The 19514-nt window shown below is 40.9% G+C and overlaps 1 protein-coding gene across 2 annotated transcripts in view; it reads right to left on the reverse strand.

Moving 5' to 3' along the window:
* MIPEP (mitochondrial intermediate peptidase) overlaps window positions 1-19514 on the reverse strand; it is a 199469-nt gene that overhangs the window by 148529 nt on the left and 31426 nt on the right. For both annotated transcript variants that reach the window (XM_050767091.1, XM_050767090.1), the window contains exons 11-12: window positions 3280-3433; window positions 1598-1675 (exon numbers count right to left, since the gene is read on the reverse strand). In XM_050767091.1, the coding sequence (XP_050623048.1) occupies window positions 1598-1675; window positions 3280-3433 (232 nt within the window). The remainder of the gene's footprint in view (window positions 1-1597; window positions 1676-3279; window positions 3434-19514) is intronic.

Here is a 19514-nt window from a genome sequence, read left to right on the forward strand (position 1 = left end):
GTGCCAGATGCTGGAAACAAAGTCAGCAAAGAGCTTAGGAAGGGACACTAACATTTATTCTGAGTCCCTACTATGTGTCAGATAATGAACTAGTAAGTACTTTCCGTGTCTCTTGGCTATTTTTTTTTTTTTCATTTTTTAAGATAGGGTCTTGCTCTGTTGCCCAGGCTGGAGCGCAGTGTTGTGATCACAGTTCACTGCAGCCTGGACCTCCACGCCATCCTCCTGCTTCGGCCTACTGATTGGCTGGGACTACAGTGTGCTCCACCACACCCAACTAAGTTTTTAGATTTTTTTGTAGAGATGGGAGTCTTACTATGTTGCCAGGGATGGTCTTGAACTCCTGGGCTGAAGTGATCCGCCAGCCTCAGGATTACAGGCCTGAGCCACCACACCCAGCCTCTCTTGACTTTTATCAGTTGAACGAGATGGGATCTAAACTAGTGTAAAGCAAGGGATCCGGATCCAGAGTAACTTACTCTGAAATAGGCACTACACTGAGACTCACATACACTGTATCACTTATTCTCCACAACAACCCTGTGTAGCAGGTATCTCACTTTTCAGATGATAAAACTAAAACTAGTCTTAGAATTATTAAATATGTCCAAGGACACCTAGCTGGAATTGCCGCACCTTGGATCTGAACCCAGGCTGACTACTAGGAGCCAGGGCTCCTAATCACTAAGTTGAGTCTCCACCACCCACCCATTTAAGCAAAGAGGAAGAACACTGGCCGCAGAGTCTGGTGACCTGCACCCTGTTCCTACCTTTCACACCTACTAGCCAAATCATTTTGGAAAAGAATTTGCCTGTGCAAGCCTCATCTCTAAAATGCTTCCTTGTCAAATCCCACAGTGGCTGTCCAGAATTCATAAGCTCACATCTGTTAAAATCTGTGCTTTGGAAATTGTGAATCACTATTCAAACATAAGATACGTTATTTCTGTTATAACTTATAACCTAAACTCTTGACATTTCCCATCAAGCTACATGAAACTGCTAAAGCTGACTGGCTGTCAAAGTCAGCCAACGCTAAAGAAAAGGAGATGAGCTGCCTCAAGTCTTCCACATAAGGAGCTACTTGGTGGTTGGTAAGGTTTCCACACGGAATATCTTCTGCAGTTTTAGAATAGGTTCATTGTCAAGTATGGAAAAGAGTTAAAAGTTGGGGATCTGATCGGGAGGTATGTCTTCAAGTCCTAGCACTTCTGACCAAGTAGCTTAACCTCTCTGGCTTCATTTTCCTCATAACGTGAGTACCTAGTCAAAAGGTTGAGGTGAACATTAAAAGGCTGATGGGTATAATGGATTCAGTGCACTGGCTGGCACAAATAAGGATTCATAAAATGTCAGCTGTCATTATTACTATAATTAATACCATGACCCAGATAAAAGTGACAAATACAGACTGATGTAATTATTTCCATAAACTTTTTCATTTTAAAATGCTATCTTAATTTCAAATGTATATATTTGGTAACCGTCATTAATAACTTTTAAATATCATGGATTTTAAAAATGATACAAAGTTCACATTAATACAAATGAAATGCTGATCAGTTCTAGAGAGAACAGTTTATAAAGAAAGGATCACCTGATGTGGCTTGTCTGCTCGCTGAAAAAAATCACAGTAAATGTACCCCAACAATCCCTCAGATTCATGAACGACAGCCTAGAAAAAAAAATTTTAATTTGGTGGTAAATTAGGCCATCCGATTCTCTAAAATCCCTAGCACAAGAATCTGTATATTAGACATCCACAACCACACATATAGACATTTTAATTACATCCGACATCCCATATTGTCTCGAGATAGATTCTCTTTTCCCCACATCCTCTTCTGCTCCATCTCTTGAATGATTTTGGTTTTGGAATTCTGTGTCCAGGAGAGGAAATCCTCCTCATGAGGGCCTTCTGTCCTGACTGCCTGTCCTCTACAACACCTTTACTAACCACCACAAGAGTTGAGAAGAAGTGCTGGCTGGACAATTTTAGGAGCAAAAGTATTTTTCCTTCAAATCCTGGAATGTCATGATATATGCCCAAGCAAATTATAACCCTCGAATTTGAAAACGCCACAATGCAGCTCCCAGCTTGAGTTAAAAAATCAGCTATCACTATCTATCCCCTCTCCAAGAGGCAGAGCTTATAGGAGAGACTCAACTGCTACTCTCCATCTTGCCTTCTTTGTTCTTTCAGAATTTAATGATTCCATCAAAGAGAACCCCGATTTTGTGCTTTAAAATTACCTGCAAGTATATATTCATTGTTCATCAAACATCTATTAAGCACCTATTTGGTGCCAGGAACTGTTCAAGACACTTGGGATACAGAAGTGAAAGCAACTGACAACAGGGCTGGACCCCGGTGGAGTGCACACTCTGCAGTTCTGGGGAAACCTCTTCATCACCCGCATTTTGTCCTCTCAGTCTCCTCTTATAAACTTTTCTTTTTATTATAGCTCAGCATTTTATCAATCTCTATCTTGTTCGGAAATTTGTAATACAGATATTGAAGTAAATCAATGCAGTGATGAACGTCCTCTCACCTGACTCTCCTTTCAATCCCACCACCACACCTACTCTCCACTCACAAGACGTGGCCGAGAGACAATGAGATTGTTTACATTTCTTAAAATATAGTGAAGAAAGCAGTGTGGTAAGCATGCTAGCAAAAATCAAACAACAAAACAATACAATGCCTTAGTGACAAACACAGGTCAACAAAGCCTCAAATCCTATGAGGAAAAATTTAAAAGATTCATGCCTCAAATAAAGTGGGCCTTCACAGGACAAAGATGATTGCCAGGTTTGAAGTTATTATCAAAGAAGTTAAATAAATCAGAACACAGGACGTAAATTAATATCTGATGCAAATATAAGCCCCTACAACATGGCATGGGGGCTGGAAAGAAAAAAGGTCACTCATGCAATGGATTTGGGAATTAACCAAAAGGGACACACAGCACTGAAGGTACATACAAAGTAATGGCCAATCTTCCTCTAACTAGAATTTGTGGATATATGAAGGTGTATATATATTCAACCTTCTATCAAGTTCCAAACAACTTTTTTAGAAAACTCTGCTGTTTTATGTTTAGATCCTTTATACAGTGTCCTAAATCAAAAGTGCAATTTGGATTTTTTTTGTGAAGCAGAAATAAGGCAGGGACACACTCAATCAGGGCAAAGTTAATGTAAACATGAAACTGCTGTTGACTCAACTCCCAAACCGAAAGGCTAACGCATACAACTGCAGGCTGAGTGGGAGCTCACCAGTTTTCGGACATCTTCACTCCACACCTCTCCTTTTGCAGGCTGCTCTGCATATAATGAAATCCCCAATAGTCTGTTTAGCAAAATATTCAGGCCTTCCATGCATGCTCCAAGAGAGAAGAACGGGCAATATAGGCTGGGCTCAATATTATACCTAAGAGAAGGAAGAGAGGTTCAACAGCATCTTTGTTTATTTCAATTTTTGAAGGTAAATTCAATTAACTTTTCATTTACTACTTAAGATCACTGGAGCTAAAGAAGGATTCAAAACATAAAAGTGCATTTATATCATTTGAGGGGTTTTCAGACAGTGTTCTTCAGAATGACAGTCTGATTATTACTAGTGTTAGTCATAAGTCAGTAATTAAGGTAGACATATCACTCCCTAATCTTTGTCCCTTCCATTTTATTTACTCCTTTACTACTAACCCAATTAAGCACTGTCTCAACTGCTCACTGTATACATACTTATATGCAAGATATGACCAGTTTCAGTTATAATGGTAACTCTTATCTCATGAGTTATATTCTAGAAACTCATGACTTATATCACATAAATATTAAATGAATAAAAACCCTGAGGCACATTAAGTGAATTTAAAGTTCTCATCCAGTAAAATATTCATTTATGAAAAAAATGCCTGCAATATAAAGATTAAGATCTTAATTTATCTGTTTTATAGATATCTTAAATTAAGGACAACATAACTAGTAAGGTGAATTATTCTTCACCCAAAAATAACTTTTTCTGTTCTATATATTCCAACATAAACCAAAACAAATCCAAAATATGTGATTTGAATGTTTACATTTGAGTCATTAAGTCAGGCCAAAATATATAACCACAGCCAAAAATAATGGCTCTAGAATATTGTAGGTCTTCATTATACATCTACTTTTTGGGATTACCAAAATATACATTTTTTTTTCAATTGGCTTTGTGATTCTAGAACTGCACAACATTTCATTCCATAAAATAAGAGTCCCTACAAATTTATCTATAAAATATATACAAACATAGTTACTACTAAATGAATGAGTTTAGCAAGTGAACATAAATTGCACAACACATGAGACTTTGGCTATGGACATCCACAAATTTACACCTTAATTTCTGACTGATTTTTCATTAAACAGAATCCTAGTGTTGAAAGAGACATTCGTGAGCAGTGCCCTAGCTCCCTGGTTCGTTCACTCAAGCATGCCATCAGCAAACCTGCGGGGTGCTGGAGGAGGGGGATCAAGAGCCTTTGTGTCTAAGCAGCTCGCGCTGAAGGAGGCAAAGAAGTGAACCAACTACACTGTGTCCTGGGCCTGGAGCAGTGGGCACACAGCCGGCGGTCAGTAGGCAGTGCTGAAGGATGAATGAATGAGCACTGCACAATGGGAGAGCAAAGGAGAGCGTGATGACTTTACCTGTGGAGTGCAGAGTAGCACCAGGGAAAGCTTCTCGGATAGGAATTAAGAAAGAATCGGCCGGGTGCTGTGACTCACGCCTATAATCCCAGCACTTTGGGAGGCTGAGGTGGCGGATCACAAGGTCAGGAGTTCAAGACCAGTCTGGCCAATATGGTGAAACCCCATCTCTACTAAAAATACAAAAATTAGCCGGATGTGGTGGCTGCCTGTAATCCTAGCTACTCGGGAGGCTGAGGCAGAGAACTGCTTGAACCCAGGAGGCAGAGGTTGCAGTGAGCTATCACGCCACTGCACTCCAGCCTGGGCGACAGAGTGAGATTCTCCATCTCAAAAAAACAAACAAACAGAATCAGACTTTGCAAGGCAGGGCTGGGAGGAGATGAACACGGAAACCCCCCGTCTCTACTAAAAAAATGGAAAAAACTGGGAATCATAATAGGAGGATGGCTGGGCGGAAGCTGAGATCCGCGATGCACTCCAGCCTGGGCGACAGAGCGAGACTCCGTAAAAAAAAAAAAAAAAAAAAAAAAACAAACAAACAAACAAACAGAATCAGAAGTATGACGGAATTCTGGGCATAAAACGGCATAAAATAGCCCGGTAACTTCTAAAAAGGATGTGGTTAAAGACGAAGCAGTTACCAACACAGGGATAAATGGAGAAAGAATGGGAGCAGAGTCTGGAAAAGGCAGGCAGGGGCCAGAAAACAGAGCGCCTGGTCCACTAAGCTGAGGAACCGGGACCATGCACCACAGGCCACGGCCTCTAAGCTTCCTCACCAATGCATACTAAAGTAACTTTTGAGTATTCAACCTTCTATAAGTACATTTATAAAGTATACTCATGTGGTATCGTTTTATCACACTGCAAAAAGGAGACTTTTTATAAGTTGAGATAAAGAAAAATAAATATACATAGAATTCCTAGTATTTTATGACTACACTCTCAAGGAATTGCTTACAGATGCCATTTGGGAGACAGCTTCTGTAGGCCACAGTGGAGCATCTGATGTTTTCCGAAATGCTGCACAGTGGACAGCGTGGAGGGTGGAATGCAGGAGGCAGGGAGGGCTGACAGGAGGACTGCCTTCCCGGCTTCAGAGGGTGAACTCTGACGGAGGGCAGTGGGGTCAGGGATGAATGTATTTTTCCTTTGAAATGCAAACGTCTCAGGACTGTGTGAGTGACTGGATTTAGAGGGTGATGAGAAAGACAGAACAATCTAGAATAACACTCAGGTTTCTGGCTTGGACAAATAAGTGGGATGGTAGAGTCACTGAATCTGCCAGCGCAATGAACACAAAAAAAGGAAGAGGGGAATCTGGGTGTGTTTGTGGGAGAAGAGAGGAGGGTGAGGTGTAATGATGGGAGGAGGATGGAGGGCTCACAGAAGTAGACTCCGTTTTGGAGACACCGACTGTGAAGTGCCCATGAGATGCCAGACACTCGGGACTCAGAGCTAAGGAAAACAAGGAGACTTCGCTGTCTGGATGTTAGAGCTACAGAGGGAGGCAGGGCCATAAGGGAAGGGCGATGCAGGCTGAGTAGAGGGAAAAGGGTAGACCCCTGAACTATCAGAGGGAGGACTGGGAAGGAAGACAGAGAACAGTTCAGAGCTACTGAAGAACTAAGAGAAAGGAGTACCACGGAAAGAGGGGAGAAAATAAATTATCAAAGGAAGTGGTCCAGGCTTGAGGTTTCCACTCCTGCACATGAGAATGTTGAAAGTCACCACTCCATCCTAACAAGCAGGAAGCTGAACAAACTGAAAATCAACAATCTTCTTAGATTCAGCAGAGAATCAAGGCCACAGAGCAAACTGCTGCCCCCAAAACTGGAAAGATAGGCAGGTAGACATAGAGAATCACACCACCACTTCACAGAGCAGAAACCTCCCACAGAACCGACTACAAGGCAAGGACGTCTAAACTGTAATTGGTTATAAAAAGCAATTCACTTTTTCGTTGCCAGATAGTAAAAACCAACCCAAAAATAAAGGAGAATAAAAAGAAACTTTACATATTAAAATTATACCCTTCTTAAGATTATAATGAACATATGACATTTATTTTTATGGAAAAGAAACACAGTAAAGCTAATAGCACAGCTTAGTTTACTAAACTATAACCTAAAAATGTTTACTGACTTATCCAATGATCATGACACTCATATGTGTCAGGCAAAATTCAAGGAAACAATTTATCTTGGAAAACTTAATATAGAATATAAGTTTATATAATATTACACTAAAATGATTGGGAACAAATGAATTTCTAAACTCCCTGTTTTAAAATAAAAACACCTCAAAAATAATAACAATAGGCAAAAAGTATACTGTCTTGCCCCCTGGCTCACTATGCCCACCCCCAGAGGTAAATATCTTGTGTATCCTTCCAGGCATTTTCTATGCACACTCTTAGAAGTTTATGCATGTAAACTTTATGGATATATAAACCTACTTTGGCACAAACAGAATCATACCATTCACACCATCTCGCAATTTCATTTAACATAAAACTCTATCAATGATATGTATTTTTTACACATAGATTTTTCATAAAAATAGAACTTGGAATACTTTCCAGTTTAGTATGTAAAGCTCTATCCTGTTTTCTTTCATGGGTGTAGTCATCCACAGCAAACACATGACAAAGCTTATTTCACGCACCTCCTGCTGCGTTGTACGTGAGCAGAGAGGAGGCAAGGCCAATGAGAGCCTGAAGCATCAATGGGGGAAGTATCTGACCAGGGACATCGTTTGGAGTTTCTCACACATGGGGATATTAAAGGATCCCAGACTTTTCATCAGTTTTATTATTGATTTTAATTTCTTTATAGAAAATGCATCCCATTAGGCCACACCCAGAGCTCACTTCCCTGCCTTGGTCTGCCTCTGTTCCTTTTAACTGACAGTAAGCTGCTGTACGTTTATCTGTTAAAATGATGCCATAGTGAAATGTCCTTGTCACACCCACACAAGCCTATCCATAAGATAAATTGAAGAAATGACATTGTTGCAAAGAGTATGAGATCTTAAATTTTTTGATAGGTATTTCCAAATTATCCTCAAAAAAAAAAAAAAAAAAAAAGCTGTTCTAACTTAACATTCCTACCTACAGTGTATGAAAATACCCAGTGCCCTCACTCCTGCCAATGCAATTCTGACATGTTTCTTTTAATGCTTCCTTTATTTTCCTTCTTTGGGTAGGTGTGCTGCATTTCCTCTTTCTTTCTAATCACTTGATATCTTAGTGATATCTATAGTCTATATTTTAGCTTCTCTGGTGGTTTCACTATTGTTTTTTATTTTTTATTTTTTTTTTGAGACAGAGTCTTACTCTATCACCCAGGCTAGGGTGCAGTGACATGATCTCAGCTCACTGCAACCTCCATCTCCTGGGTTCAAGCGATTCTGCTGCCTCCTAATTTTGATACTTTTGGTAGATACGGGCCTCTGTTGGTTTTAAAATAAACATTTTTTGGTTTAGCAATTTTAGATAATATTTACTGATTCCCCTCCTCCTGCCTTGCCCTCCTGATCTGTCTTGTTGTTATATATAGATATATTGATGCTCTTTTTCTTAATTTTGCTAGGCACCAGACAGGAGAATAGAGATATGCTCTTTATTTTGCCACCGTTTACTGGATATCCCCAGAATGCATACAATGGGGGAATAACTATTAGTAGTAAGGAAGAGGAGAGAAATGACAAAATCCTGTGCTTTAGAAAGATTATTCTGGTAGTGGTATGTAGGTCAGTTTAAAATGCAAAGATTCATGATTATTATAGCAAGAGAAAGTTCAATATAGTTTGTGTATCTCTTATCCAAAATGCTTGGGATATGTTTTGGATTTTGTATTTTGGAAAATTTGCATATACATAATGAGATATCTTGGGGATGTGACCTATGTCTAAACATGAAATTTATGTATGTTTCATATACACCTTATACACATAGCTTGAAGGTAATTTTACAAAATATTTTGAATAATTTTGTGCATGAAACAAAATTTTAACTGTATTTTCACCACAATCTGTCACATGAGATCCACTTGTGGTGTCATGTTGGCACTCAAAGAGTTTTGGATTTTGGAGCATTTCAGATTAGAAATGCTTGACCTCTATTGCAAATATGTTATTCATTTTTCCCTAAATTTAATGTATAAACAGAAAACTATCACTACCAAATGATGATGATGGTGATGGTGATAATGATGATGATGATGGTGATGATGGTGATGGTGATGATGATGGTGATGATGATGATGGTGATGATGGTGATGGCAACTAACATTTGGTGAGTGCTCACTATGACTGTGGACTAAGCCCTTTATACGTACCTCATTTAACAGCAAAAAAATGATCCTTTAAGGTAATATTGTCACCCCTATGTTACAATGGAGAAAACAGGTTTACAAGACAGTAAGTACCTTCCCAAGGCTACGACAACAACTAAGTAGAAGGCCTGAGACCATCCTTTATAACTGCATGATAACAGCATGGAAGTTGAAAAAAATCATCAGGAGGGCACGTCTTTGTTTAGGCTGAGGTACTGAAGTTTTTCACAACTATCTGTTACAAGTTAAAGCAAGTACTAAAGGAAGCACAGTAATTGTATCATTCATTCTTACACACATTTCCCAAAATGCTTTCAAGAGTAAGACAGAAGAGAGAGGAGCTACCGGTCACAATGAGAATACTACATCTCTGCATTCCCTCCTACGGCAGCTTAACAGTGAACAAAGACTGAGAATGACCAATTTAGAGAAGTTAAAAGAGAAATGAGCGTGGTGATCAAAAAAGAGAGAACAGGAAGTCTGATGGGATGTGTTGAAGAAAGAATTTTAAGAAACTGGACATGGTAAGTGCAGTCAAAAATTGCAGACATTAGGATCTCAAATCCAAGCAAAAAAACCCCAAAAAGAGAAAACTGCAGACATCAGGGATGTTAAGCAGTAGAACAAATTACTGAATTTCATGACAGGCAGGTGGCTGATAAGTTGGAAATGCTAGCTGGGTAGACTGACAGGCCTATAAACCAGACTGTAGCAATTAGAAAGAGGAGGCGTCCAGGAGAGAGTAGGACTGGGGGAAGTCTGGCAGGAAAAAAATGAGATAGTACCACGGTCTCCAACAGTCACAGAAGGGTAATTATTTGTGTCGTAAGATAAGAAATACCTTAGCAGGTCTGCAGGCAAAGGGTTTGAAGCTAATACAAATGAAGAGATGGTGATTATGATACAGGTAGAATAATTGGTGAAGCAAGATCTACAGTAGTTTGAGACAATATTATCTTCTATTGTCTTGGTGCTTCACAAGTTGCAAAGCACTTTCATATCAAGAATCAAGAATCTCCTTATTCTTTATGTGATTCTGTGAGACAGGTGGGGCAAGAATTATTACCAGAATTATTGTTAGTTTTACTTGAGGAAACTCAGGCTCAAAAAGGTTTAATGACAGTCTAAGGCAATCTGGGATACAAGAAAGAGCCCTTGGTTTGAAAATACTATTTCTCATTGGTTCCATGCTTTGAGCAAGTTACTTAGGATTTTGAAGCCTCCGTTTCCTCACCAGGAAAGTGGAAATACTTTCCAGGCTCCATTAACAATTACAGAAATGCACGCAATGAACCTGGTATGGTTCCTGGAGAAAAGCAGGCACACGGTAAAATACAGCTACTATTTTTGCTGTTAGACAGAGACATTGTAAACCAGAATAGCAAAGCATTTATCGGACTTCAGCACCTGTAGTGGATAACATAGGGACAAGCGGTTTCCACTCCTACTCCAGTTCCCTTCTATTCCCCAAAGCTGCCCTTACCTCTAAAAAGAAATGCAACACTGTGTCAAGAAGCTGTGTAGATGCAGTCAACTTTCATTAATCACCTGCCATGTGCCTGCATGACAACTCCTCACTGTGGAACGATGAACACACTGTCACAATAATGACCACCAATCCAAATGATCAGGGGCAGAAGAGCAGTGTAAACAAGGCATTGGCTCAAAGATGAGGCTGTGGTCAGTTCCACCTGGCAGAGGGGAGAAGCTGGGAATGGGAGGAACAGAGAGAACCACAAAGAGGAGGCAGCATCTGGAGCACACCTGGAAAGAAGAGGCTCCTGGAAGACGGGGAGGGCATTCAAGACGGAAGAAAGAGGGTAGCAAAGGCCCAAGGGGATTCAAGCAAATGGGGCAGACAAGCTCAAGCAAGCACTAGTGCCTTAGTCCTCACTCAGCGGCCTCAGCCATCCGGAGTGAGAGTACACGCCCCTCCACACCCTCAGTGACTCTCACCAAATGCAAGCTGCTTCTCTCCTGAAGAAGAGCCAGAGGGAGGGAGGTCCAGAAAGGGTGGAAGAGATTCAAAAAGCTATAGGGTGTTTTCTGCAGCTCCGACCCACACCTGAGGGGCCCCGAGGAGCAGTCCCACATGACCTGCCAGGCAGGAAGCCGTGACTGCTATGCTCTCAGCTCACATCTTCAACACGGACTGAAAGAACATGCACAGAGGGCGATTCAGTGGTCACAGGCCCCAGCATGGCCCTCCACGCCAGGCTCATCATGTGGTTCCGCCTGCCTCAGCAGAGCACTCCGAGGCTGAGGCCGGCCTGCGAACAACCGATCGCACCATCTCCATCCACAGCTTCCTCATCTGCACAGATGCTACACATGGGAACATTTTCCTCTCTCATCTAGAGACCCAAGACAGCGGGAAAGTGCCACGAGCAGCACATAGAACCTCACAGCACAGCAGAGCCACAACCAGCAGAGACAGAACTTAGGTGCATTTTGAGGATTTGGCTTCAGTGCCATCCCTGTCATCACCTCAGACTCCTCTACAGTTTTACAAGAGTTTTATGACCATTTTTTGTAAAAAATTCCATGGATCTGGACCCAGAAGTAAGGGATCTCCACAACCCTCTGAAGAAAGAAAGAGGAAGAAAATTATGTTATCCACTCCAGGTACTGAATGAAGTCCAATAAACGCTCTGCTATTTTGGTTTACAATACGTTACATATGAGTTTACAAATTTTCAGCAAAGAACCAGAACATACCACTATTAACATGATATAATGGTATAAATATAATTAGGTCTTTTAAATTAAGAATATTAGAATTTAGTAATGTATCAAAATTTTCATCTAACCTTCATCCAACACTAATTATGATTGAAATGAGCACAGGAATATCAGTCAAGAAGAGACTTTCAACCGAAGAATTCATCACTGCAAATTCAATTTTTTTTTTTTTTTTTTTTTTTTTTTTGAGACGGAGTCTCGCTCTGTAGCCCGGGCTGGAGTGCAGTGGCCGGATCTCAGCTCACTGCAAGCTCCGCCTCCCAGGTTGACGCCATTCTCCTGCCTCAGCCTCCTGAGTAGCTGGGACTACAGGCGCCCGCCACCTCGCCCGGCTAGTTTTTTGTATTTTTTAGTAGAGACGGGGTTTCACGGTGTTAGCCAGGATGGTCTCGATCTCCTGACCTCGTGATCCGCCCGTCTTGGCCTCCCAAAGTGCTGGGATTACAGGCTTGAGCCACCGCGCCCGGCCGCAAATTCAATTTTTAAAAAATCAATGGATCACTGTATTTATGAAGCACACTCTATGAGTCAGACTTCTATTTCAACCTCTGATGCACCTGGAATTAAGGTAAAGAAAGAACTTGGATATTACGTCCAAACACCATGGCCTCAAACTTAGTGAAAATATAAAACACAATGAAGTACAGTCAGAGAACCCAGGTTGAAACAGCAGGTAAACATAGCTTCAGTCTTACCTTATTCTATTCAGTGAGTGAGAGCACATGTGGCAGAGAACATGTGCACCAAATGGCAAATGCCCACAGAGGGCAGAATGAACAAGATGGCCTGCCAGAGGGCACGTGTGGGCAAGGAAAAAATGCACACTTGTAAAGAGCACAGCATGTGATAATTCTGTCAGAGAAACTATTTTTAACTTTATCGAAAGCAAATGAAACTGTGTTTTTGACATCAGGAATGACTAAGTATAATTTTCATGTTATAGCTGGGTGACATTTTGAAATGCTGCCTTGAAAACCACAGGGAGAGCTACTGCTTTATCTGGTTAAACAGAGAAGGTAGCAGTAAAGGAACTGAATGCTCCTGGAAACCTGTTTGCCCTTCAGGGAACTATACAGAACTGAAAAGACTTTTCTCCCTGTTCTATAAAGAATCCACCATTGCTAATTTGGTTCTACCTTGACTTCTGAAGCTAGTGGCAAGAAAATTGCTCCAGCCAAACTTCCTGGTAACCAGGAAATAATTTTCATTAATGGTGCAGATCAGCAACATAGTTCACTGGAAACTGTGGTTAACAGAAATCAAAGCTAAAGAAAGTGCCATTCCATCATCATCCTAGGGATTAGGAAAGTAAACCAGTAGGCCCGACTTTAAGGAGAGAAGAGGACACCACACGATGTGCCAGTAGATGACAGAACTCTCACCATAGAGGCTGGGGCCAAATCTCACTACAGCAAGGAGACCTCGACTGCAACAGTCTCTCATTCAGCTTCTTAAGCTGTATCAAAATGTGAAATCAAACAGCCATGTCTAAAAGTGAACAGTAGGAAAGAATAACCAAAATCGACGCCCATGTGCTGCACCTTGCTTTAGAGAGAACAGAATGGGAGATGTGGAAATGTCGTGAGAGAAGACCCAGGTTCGCCCTGGGACAGGGAGGAATGAAAACCTCATGAGAAGGAACAAGTGGCAGCAGCAGAAAGGGAAACAGATAGAGATTTTCTCCCCCAGAGCTTGTGGAAAATGATGAAAGGAAAGTGGCCAGACAGCCATTTGCTTTGCCTAAGGAGTTTTTCCAATCCTCTTTGAATTATTGAGTCCAGCAACAGACCCTATTCTCAGACCTCTCCCCAGGTCGCAGATGCTCCTGGCTCAGAACTGGAGAAATCACCTCCCGTTTTCTGTCCTGCAGAGATGCAGCAGGTGGTTCAAACTCAACTGCGAACAATAAACACAGGTATTCTGAACCTCACTCAACAAGCTCCTAAAAGACTGACTTTTCGGTGCAATTGGCCAAGTTATGACAAATTTGGCATCCCTTCAAAATACTGTAATGGACTGAAACGCGTTGAATCAATGGAATTCCATCAGTTTATAATGACACTTTACAAAGACAAAGCCAGGTAATTCTCATTTGTCACTAGTTCAGAAAACGATTACAATAAATCCTTATTTTGAGAATTGGCAATAAAAAAGAATGACTGACTCAGACGAGGACTATCAATGGGTGTTAAAGCCACTGGGTAAATGACTGAGGGAAAACTGGATGTTTCCATGTTGCCAGGAACACCACACAGATCCCTTTCTCATCGAGAGGGAAGCCCTCACCACAGACGGCAGAGATCCTGTCAGCATCAGTCTACCTAGGGGACCCTCTTCACATCACCCTCGGTGGGCAACTGATATTTCATGTCTTTTGTTTTTCTTTTTTTTTTTAGGAGATGGAGTCTCACTCTGTCGCCCAGGCTGGAGTACAGTGGCATGATCAGAACTTGCTGCGGCCTTGAACTCCAGGATTCAAGTGATCCTCCCGCCTCAGCCTCCGAGTCACTGGGATTACAGACATGTGTCACCATGATCAGCTATTTCATGTCTTTTGATGTGATGTGACACAAAGTATACAACATCACCTATGGGTGTCCGTGCCAAAAATGGGAAATGTCTAACAGTGAGTTGTTATATGTAACATCCAGCTTACAGGAATGATACAAAGAGAGGAACTAGTGAAATGATGCCACAAGGAAGCAAACAGGTAAGTCCAGAAAGTTAGAAATTCTGTAGGAAAAATGGCCTGGTCTCTTCAACAACTGCTGCTGATAATATGACAAAAAAGAGAGTGAGAAGAGCATGAGGCATGGGGAACCGCTCTAAAGTAAGAGACAGGAGACAGAAAAGCCAAGAGAATGTGGAGGCTTTGTTTGAGTCCTAATTCTAACAAACTCACTGGGAAAAAAGCTGATTTGATACTACCAAGGAAATACGAATATAGACTAGATATTAAATGAAGCCAACAAATTGCTATTAAATTTTTATTAGGTAATAATGATACAGGAGTTATGTAAGAAGATGTTCATGTTTTTCAGAAGTACTTAATCAATGTGTAAGACTGAGATGACGTGAGGGCTAGGATTTCCTTTAAAGTAGTCCTAAGCCAGGTAACAACACTTCTGTCAACAGTGAACCACAGATGCTACCGTGGGTGGTCCACTGAGATGATAATGGAGCTGAGGAGTTTCTATCACCTAGTAACACTGTAGCTGTCATAATGTCAGAGTACAAGGCATTACTCACACGTTTGTGGTGATGCTGGTGTAAACAAAACGACTGTGCCGCCAGTCATACAAAAGCCTAACACATGTAATGAGGTGCAGTACACAATACTTCATAAATGACTGTATTACTGATTCATGTATTTACTATACTATACTTTCTCTATCATTATTTTGGCGTACTCCTTCTACTTATTTAAAAAAAAAAAGTTAACTGTGAAACAGCCTCAGGCAGGTCCTTCAGGAGGGATTCCAGAAGAAGGCACTGTTATCACAGGGGACGGCAGCTCCATGCCTGTTATTTCCCCTGTAGACCTTCTAGGAGGACAAGATGTGGAGATGGAAGACAGTGATGCTGACAATCCCGACCCTGTGTAAACCTTGGCTAATGTGTGTGTTTGTGTCTTGCTTTATAACAAAAAAGTTTTAAAAGTATAAAAAAAAAATTTAATAGAAAAAAGTTTATAGAAAAAGGATTTAAAAAAGAGAAAATATTGTTCAGCTATACAATGTACTTGTGTTTCAAGCTAAATATTATTATAAAGTATCAAAAAGTTTTTAAAAACTAAGAAGTTTATAAGGTAAAAAAGGTTACAGGAAGCAAAAGTTAATGTTTTATTGAAGGAAGAACCGTATCTTTCTATAAATTTAGTGTAGCCTAAGTGTACAGTGAGTATAAAGTCAATAATGGTGTACAGTAATGTCCCAGGCCTTCACATTCACCCACCACTCACTCACAGACTCACCCAGAGCAACTTCCACTCCTGCAAGCTCCATTTGTGGTAAGAGCCCTATACAGGTGTACCCTTTTTTATCTTTTATACCTATTTTCACTATACCTTTTCCATGTTTAGATGCATATATACTCATCATTGTGTTGCAGCTGCCTACAGTATTCAGTATAGTAACATTCTGTGCAGGTTTGCAGCCTAGGAGCGACAGGCTATACCAGAGAGCACAGGCGTGCGTGTAATAGGCTATACCCTTAGGTTTGTGTAAGTACACTCTAAGATCATACAATGACAAAACTGCCTAACGATGCTTTTTTTTTTTTTCAAGACAAAGTCTCACTCTGTTCCTCAAGCTGGAGTGCAATGGTGTGATCTCGGCTTACTGCAACCTCCACCTCCCGGGTTCAAGCAATTCTCCTGCCTCAGCCTCCTGAGTAGCTGGGACTATAGGCACGTGCCGCCATGCCTGGCTAATTTTTTTTGTTGTTGTATTTTTAGTAGAGACAGGGTTTCACTATGTTGGCCAGGCTGGTCTTGAACTCCTGACCTCATGATCCACCCGCCTCAGCCTCCCAAAGTTGCTGGGATTATAGGCGTGAGCCACTGTGCCTGGCCCACGATGCATTTCTCAGAATGTATCCCTGTCATTAAGTGACACATGACTGTACGTTAGTAATGAGAAAAGAGAAAGGAAGGAAAGCAGTGAGGGAAGAAGGAAAAGAAGAGCAAAGAAAGAAAAGAAAATTTAAAAGAGACAAATGAAGCAAACAGAAAAATCTTAGTAATTGTGGAATCTGTGAGATGAATATACAGAGGTTGTTACTTATATTGCTCTACTTCTGTCTTTTTATTCATTTTTTTCTTAAACTATTTTTCCTTTGTTCTTTTTTTTTCTTTTGACTGAGCCATCCATTTACTATTTCTGTTTATTTTGAAAGTTTTGATAATAAAGATTAATTTTTTAAAACCACCAAGATCACTAATCCTATATTAACAAAGCACACAATCTCTCATATCCAAAACAAAGTCCCTCTGTGAGAGCCCATCTTCTGAATAGTTTAAAACCCAAAACATCCCCATTTCATTATATGAATCCTCTTAGATTTTAAGAATATATCTTAGCAAGGAATAGACAATACTGAATTCCCTTCCAATGACATCTTAATTTAAAAATAGCACCAAAATTGACAGGGTGTGGTGGCTCATGCCTGTAACCCCAGCACTTTGGGAGGCTGAGGCAGGTGGATCACTTGAGGCTAGGAGTTTGAGATCAGCTTCGTCAAAATGGTGAATCCCCGTCTCTACTAAAAATACAAAAATTAGCTGGGTGTGGTGGTGCATGCCTGTAATCCCAGCTACTTGGGAGGCTGAGTCAGGAGAATCACTTGAACCCAGGAGGCAGAGGTTTCAGTGAGCCAAGATCACATCACTGCACTCCAGCCTGAGCAACGGAGGAAGATTCTGTCTCAAAAACAAAAAACAATAAACAAACAAAAATAGCACCAAAATAAATGAAATACTGAAACTCATTAGTTACAAAAAAGAAATAGTTGGCCGGGCGCGGTGGCTCAAGCCTGTAATCCCAGCACTTTGGGAGGCCGAGATGGGCGGATCACGAGGCCAGGAGATCGAGAGACGATCCCGGCTAACACGGTGAAACCCCGTCTCTACTAAATACAAAAAAAAACTAGCCGGGCGAGGTGGCGGGCGCCTGTAGTCCCAGCTACTCGGGAGGCTGAGGCAGGAGAACGGCGTAAACCCGGGAGGCGGAGCTTGCAGTGAGCTGAGATCCGGCCACTGCACTCCAGCCTGGGTGACAGAGCAAGACTCCGTCTCAAAAAAAAAAAAAAAAAAAAAAAAAAAAAAAAAAAAAGAAATAGTGTCTCCAAAGCATCAAAAACCCAAACACTGGAAGGATACATTAAACAACTGAAAAGTGATGACTTCTGAGGCAGAGGTAGAGATAAGCATTCTCAATTAATACTTCTTAACGTTGATGATTTTTTGAGCCATGTGAATGTATTGCCTAATCAAAAATAAAATTTAATTTCAAATAAAATAATTTAATATACACTTTTCATATTTGAAAGAAATAATGTTACTCTTCCATGAAGAATCTTACACTAAAGCTTTAAAAAGGAAAAATGAGCTGCTCTTTAAGACTTGCTGACAGTCATGTACATGACAACGGTATTTTCCAGGATCAACCTTTGTCACTTTTAAAACATGTTAATTTCTCCTCCTACTTCTAAACAGGTTCTTACTTTTCTTTAGACAAACATTAAAAACTTGAAATAAATCTGGAGTATTTAACGTAAAAGCAAAAGACTCCCTGAGGTTAACCTGAAAAAAAGCTCAAATCAAGGAAAGCCCCTTCTATTTTTCATTTTGTGTCAAGCCACACATTTAAGTCTTTACTTGAAAGGTGATGAATTTAACAAGGATTTAGAAATCTTCACTTTGTTCCACTCTTCTAACTCAAACCCAACCTATGATATTTTTCCTTTCTTTTCTCATCCATTACCTGTGCGGCAGCCTCCTCTTGTCAATCAAGATTACTGAAGCCTCAAACCAAAACTCTATCATTTGCCGGTTAAGCTACTTAAAATAGATTTTTAAAACCTGATTCTTATAACCTCTTCTGATGCGTTTCTGTATCCCTTTTCCTGGTTCTTTTACGGAGTTAATAGCCAAATAAATAAATTAGTATTAAAACTTTAAGATAAGCTAAAGCCCCACATGGCTATCTGGCAGACTACACTGTGTTCCCAGCGTACCTGGTGATTTCATGGACTTAGTAAGCAGGTGGAAGACTCCATCAACCAGTGAGCACTGCAAACATGTCATGCAAAAACATGGCATTCTCCTTCTAAAAAGAAAACTCTTCACTGGATTGCTTTTCATGGTTACTGGTCTAGACACAAGCTTGATTAAATCAGGGGCTATGAATTAATATGTATTTACTGAAGGTCCAGAATGTTTGTTCTTGCAGAGCTTTAAATATGGTTGACAAGACACATTTAACGTCCAGAAGAACATATTAGCAGGTCAACTTTGCAGCACACAGGCTGTTAGCACAGCGAAGCCAGGAGCTACACAAGGCTAGCGCAGACTCAGCGGCTTCATGGACCCCTGGCAAGATGTCACAGGTGTGTAAGACAAACCAGGGAGGCAATGGGAACCCACTGCTCCCCCGACAGAGGTTCTGCCTCCAAGACAGAAAGGGGTTTGGCTGGGATAAACTGTGGAGGAAGAGCAGGGGTGGAAGAAAAATCAGAACAAATAAATGTGAGTAGAGATGTTTCTCTCTGTAAAACAAAAGTAGGTTGTGATCAGATCCTACAGCGCACCCAGAGCCAGGCTTGTGGGCTGTAGGCAGCTGTATTTACACCCACTGTTATTTAGATGCAAATTAAGGGGTGGGTTAATGCAAATTGGGAGAAGATTATTCAGAACTTCCTAGGAAGGGGGTGCGAACTTCTGGGTCATTGGCCATGGCACTTGTGAACTGTCATGGCGCTGGTGGGTGTGTCTTATGCTAATAAGCAGTGAGGGCAGCCAGAAATCCCTTTCCTTGCCATCTGCTGGTCTGGGCTGATTTCTTTACTTCATCCTGTCTGGACCAGATTCTGTTCTGGTCAGGAGGTTGTGACCAGAAAACAAGTCCTGCTGATCTCCTACCTTGGAACCACCATTTGGGCATATGCTATATTTACAGAGTATAGTTACACGAAAAAACTATCACATTTAAGGCTAAGGCATTACTGAAAATAATCAGG

This window comes from Macaca thibetana, chromosome 17, assembly GCF_024542745.1.
Source record: "Macaca thibetana thibetana isolate TM-01 chromosome 17, ASM2454274v1, whole genome shotgun sequence".
NCBI lineage: Eukaryota > Metazoa > Chordata > Mammalia > Primates > Cercopithecidae > Macaca > Macaca thibetana.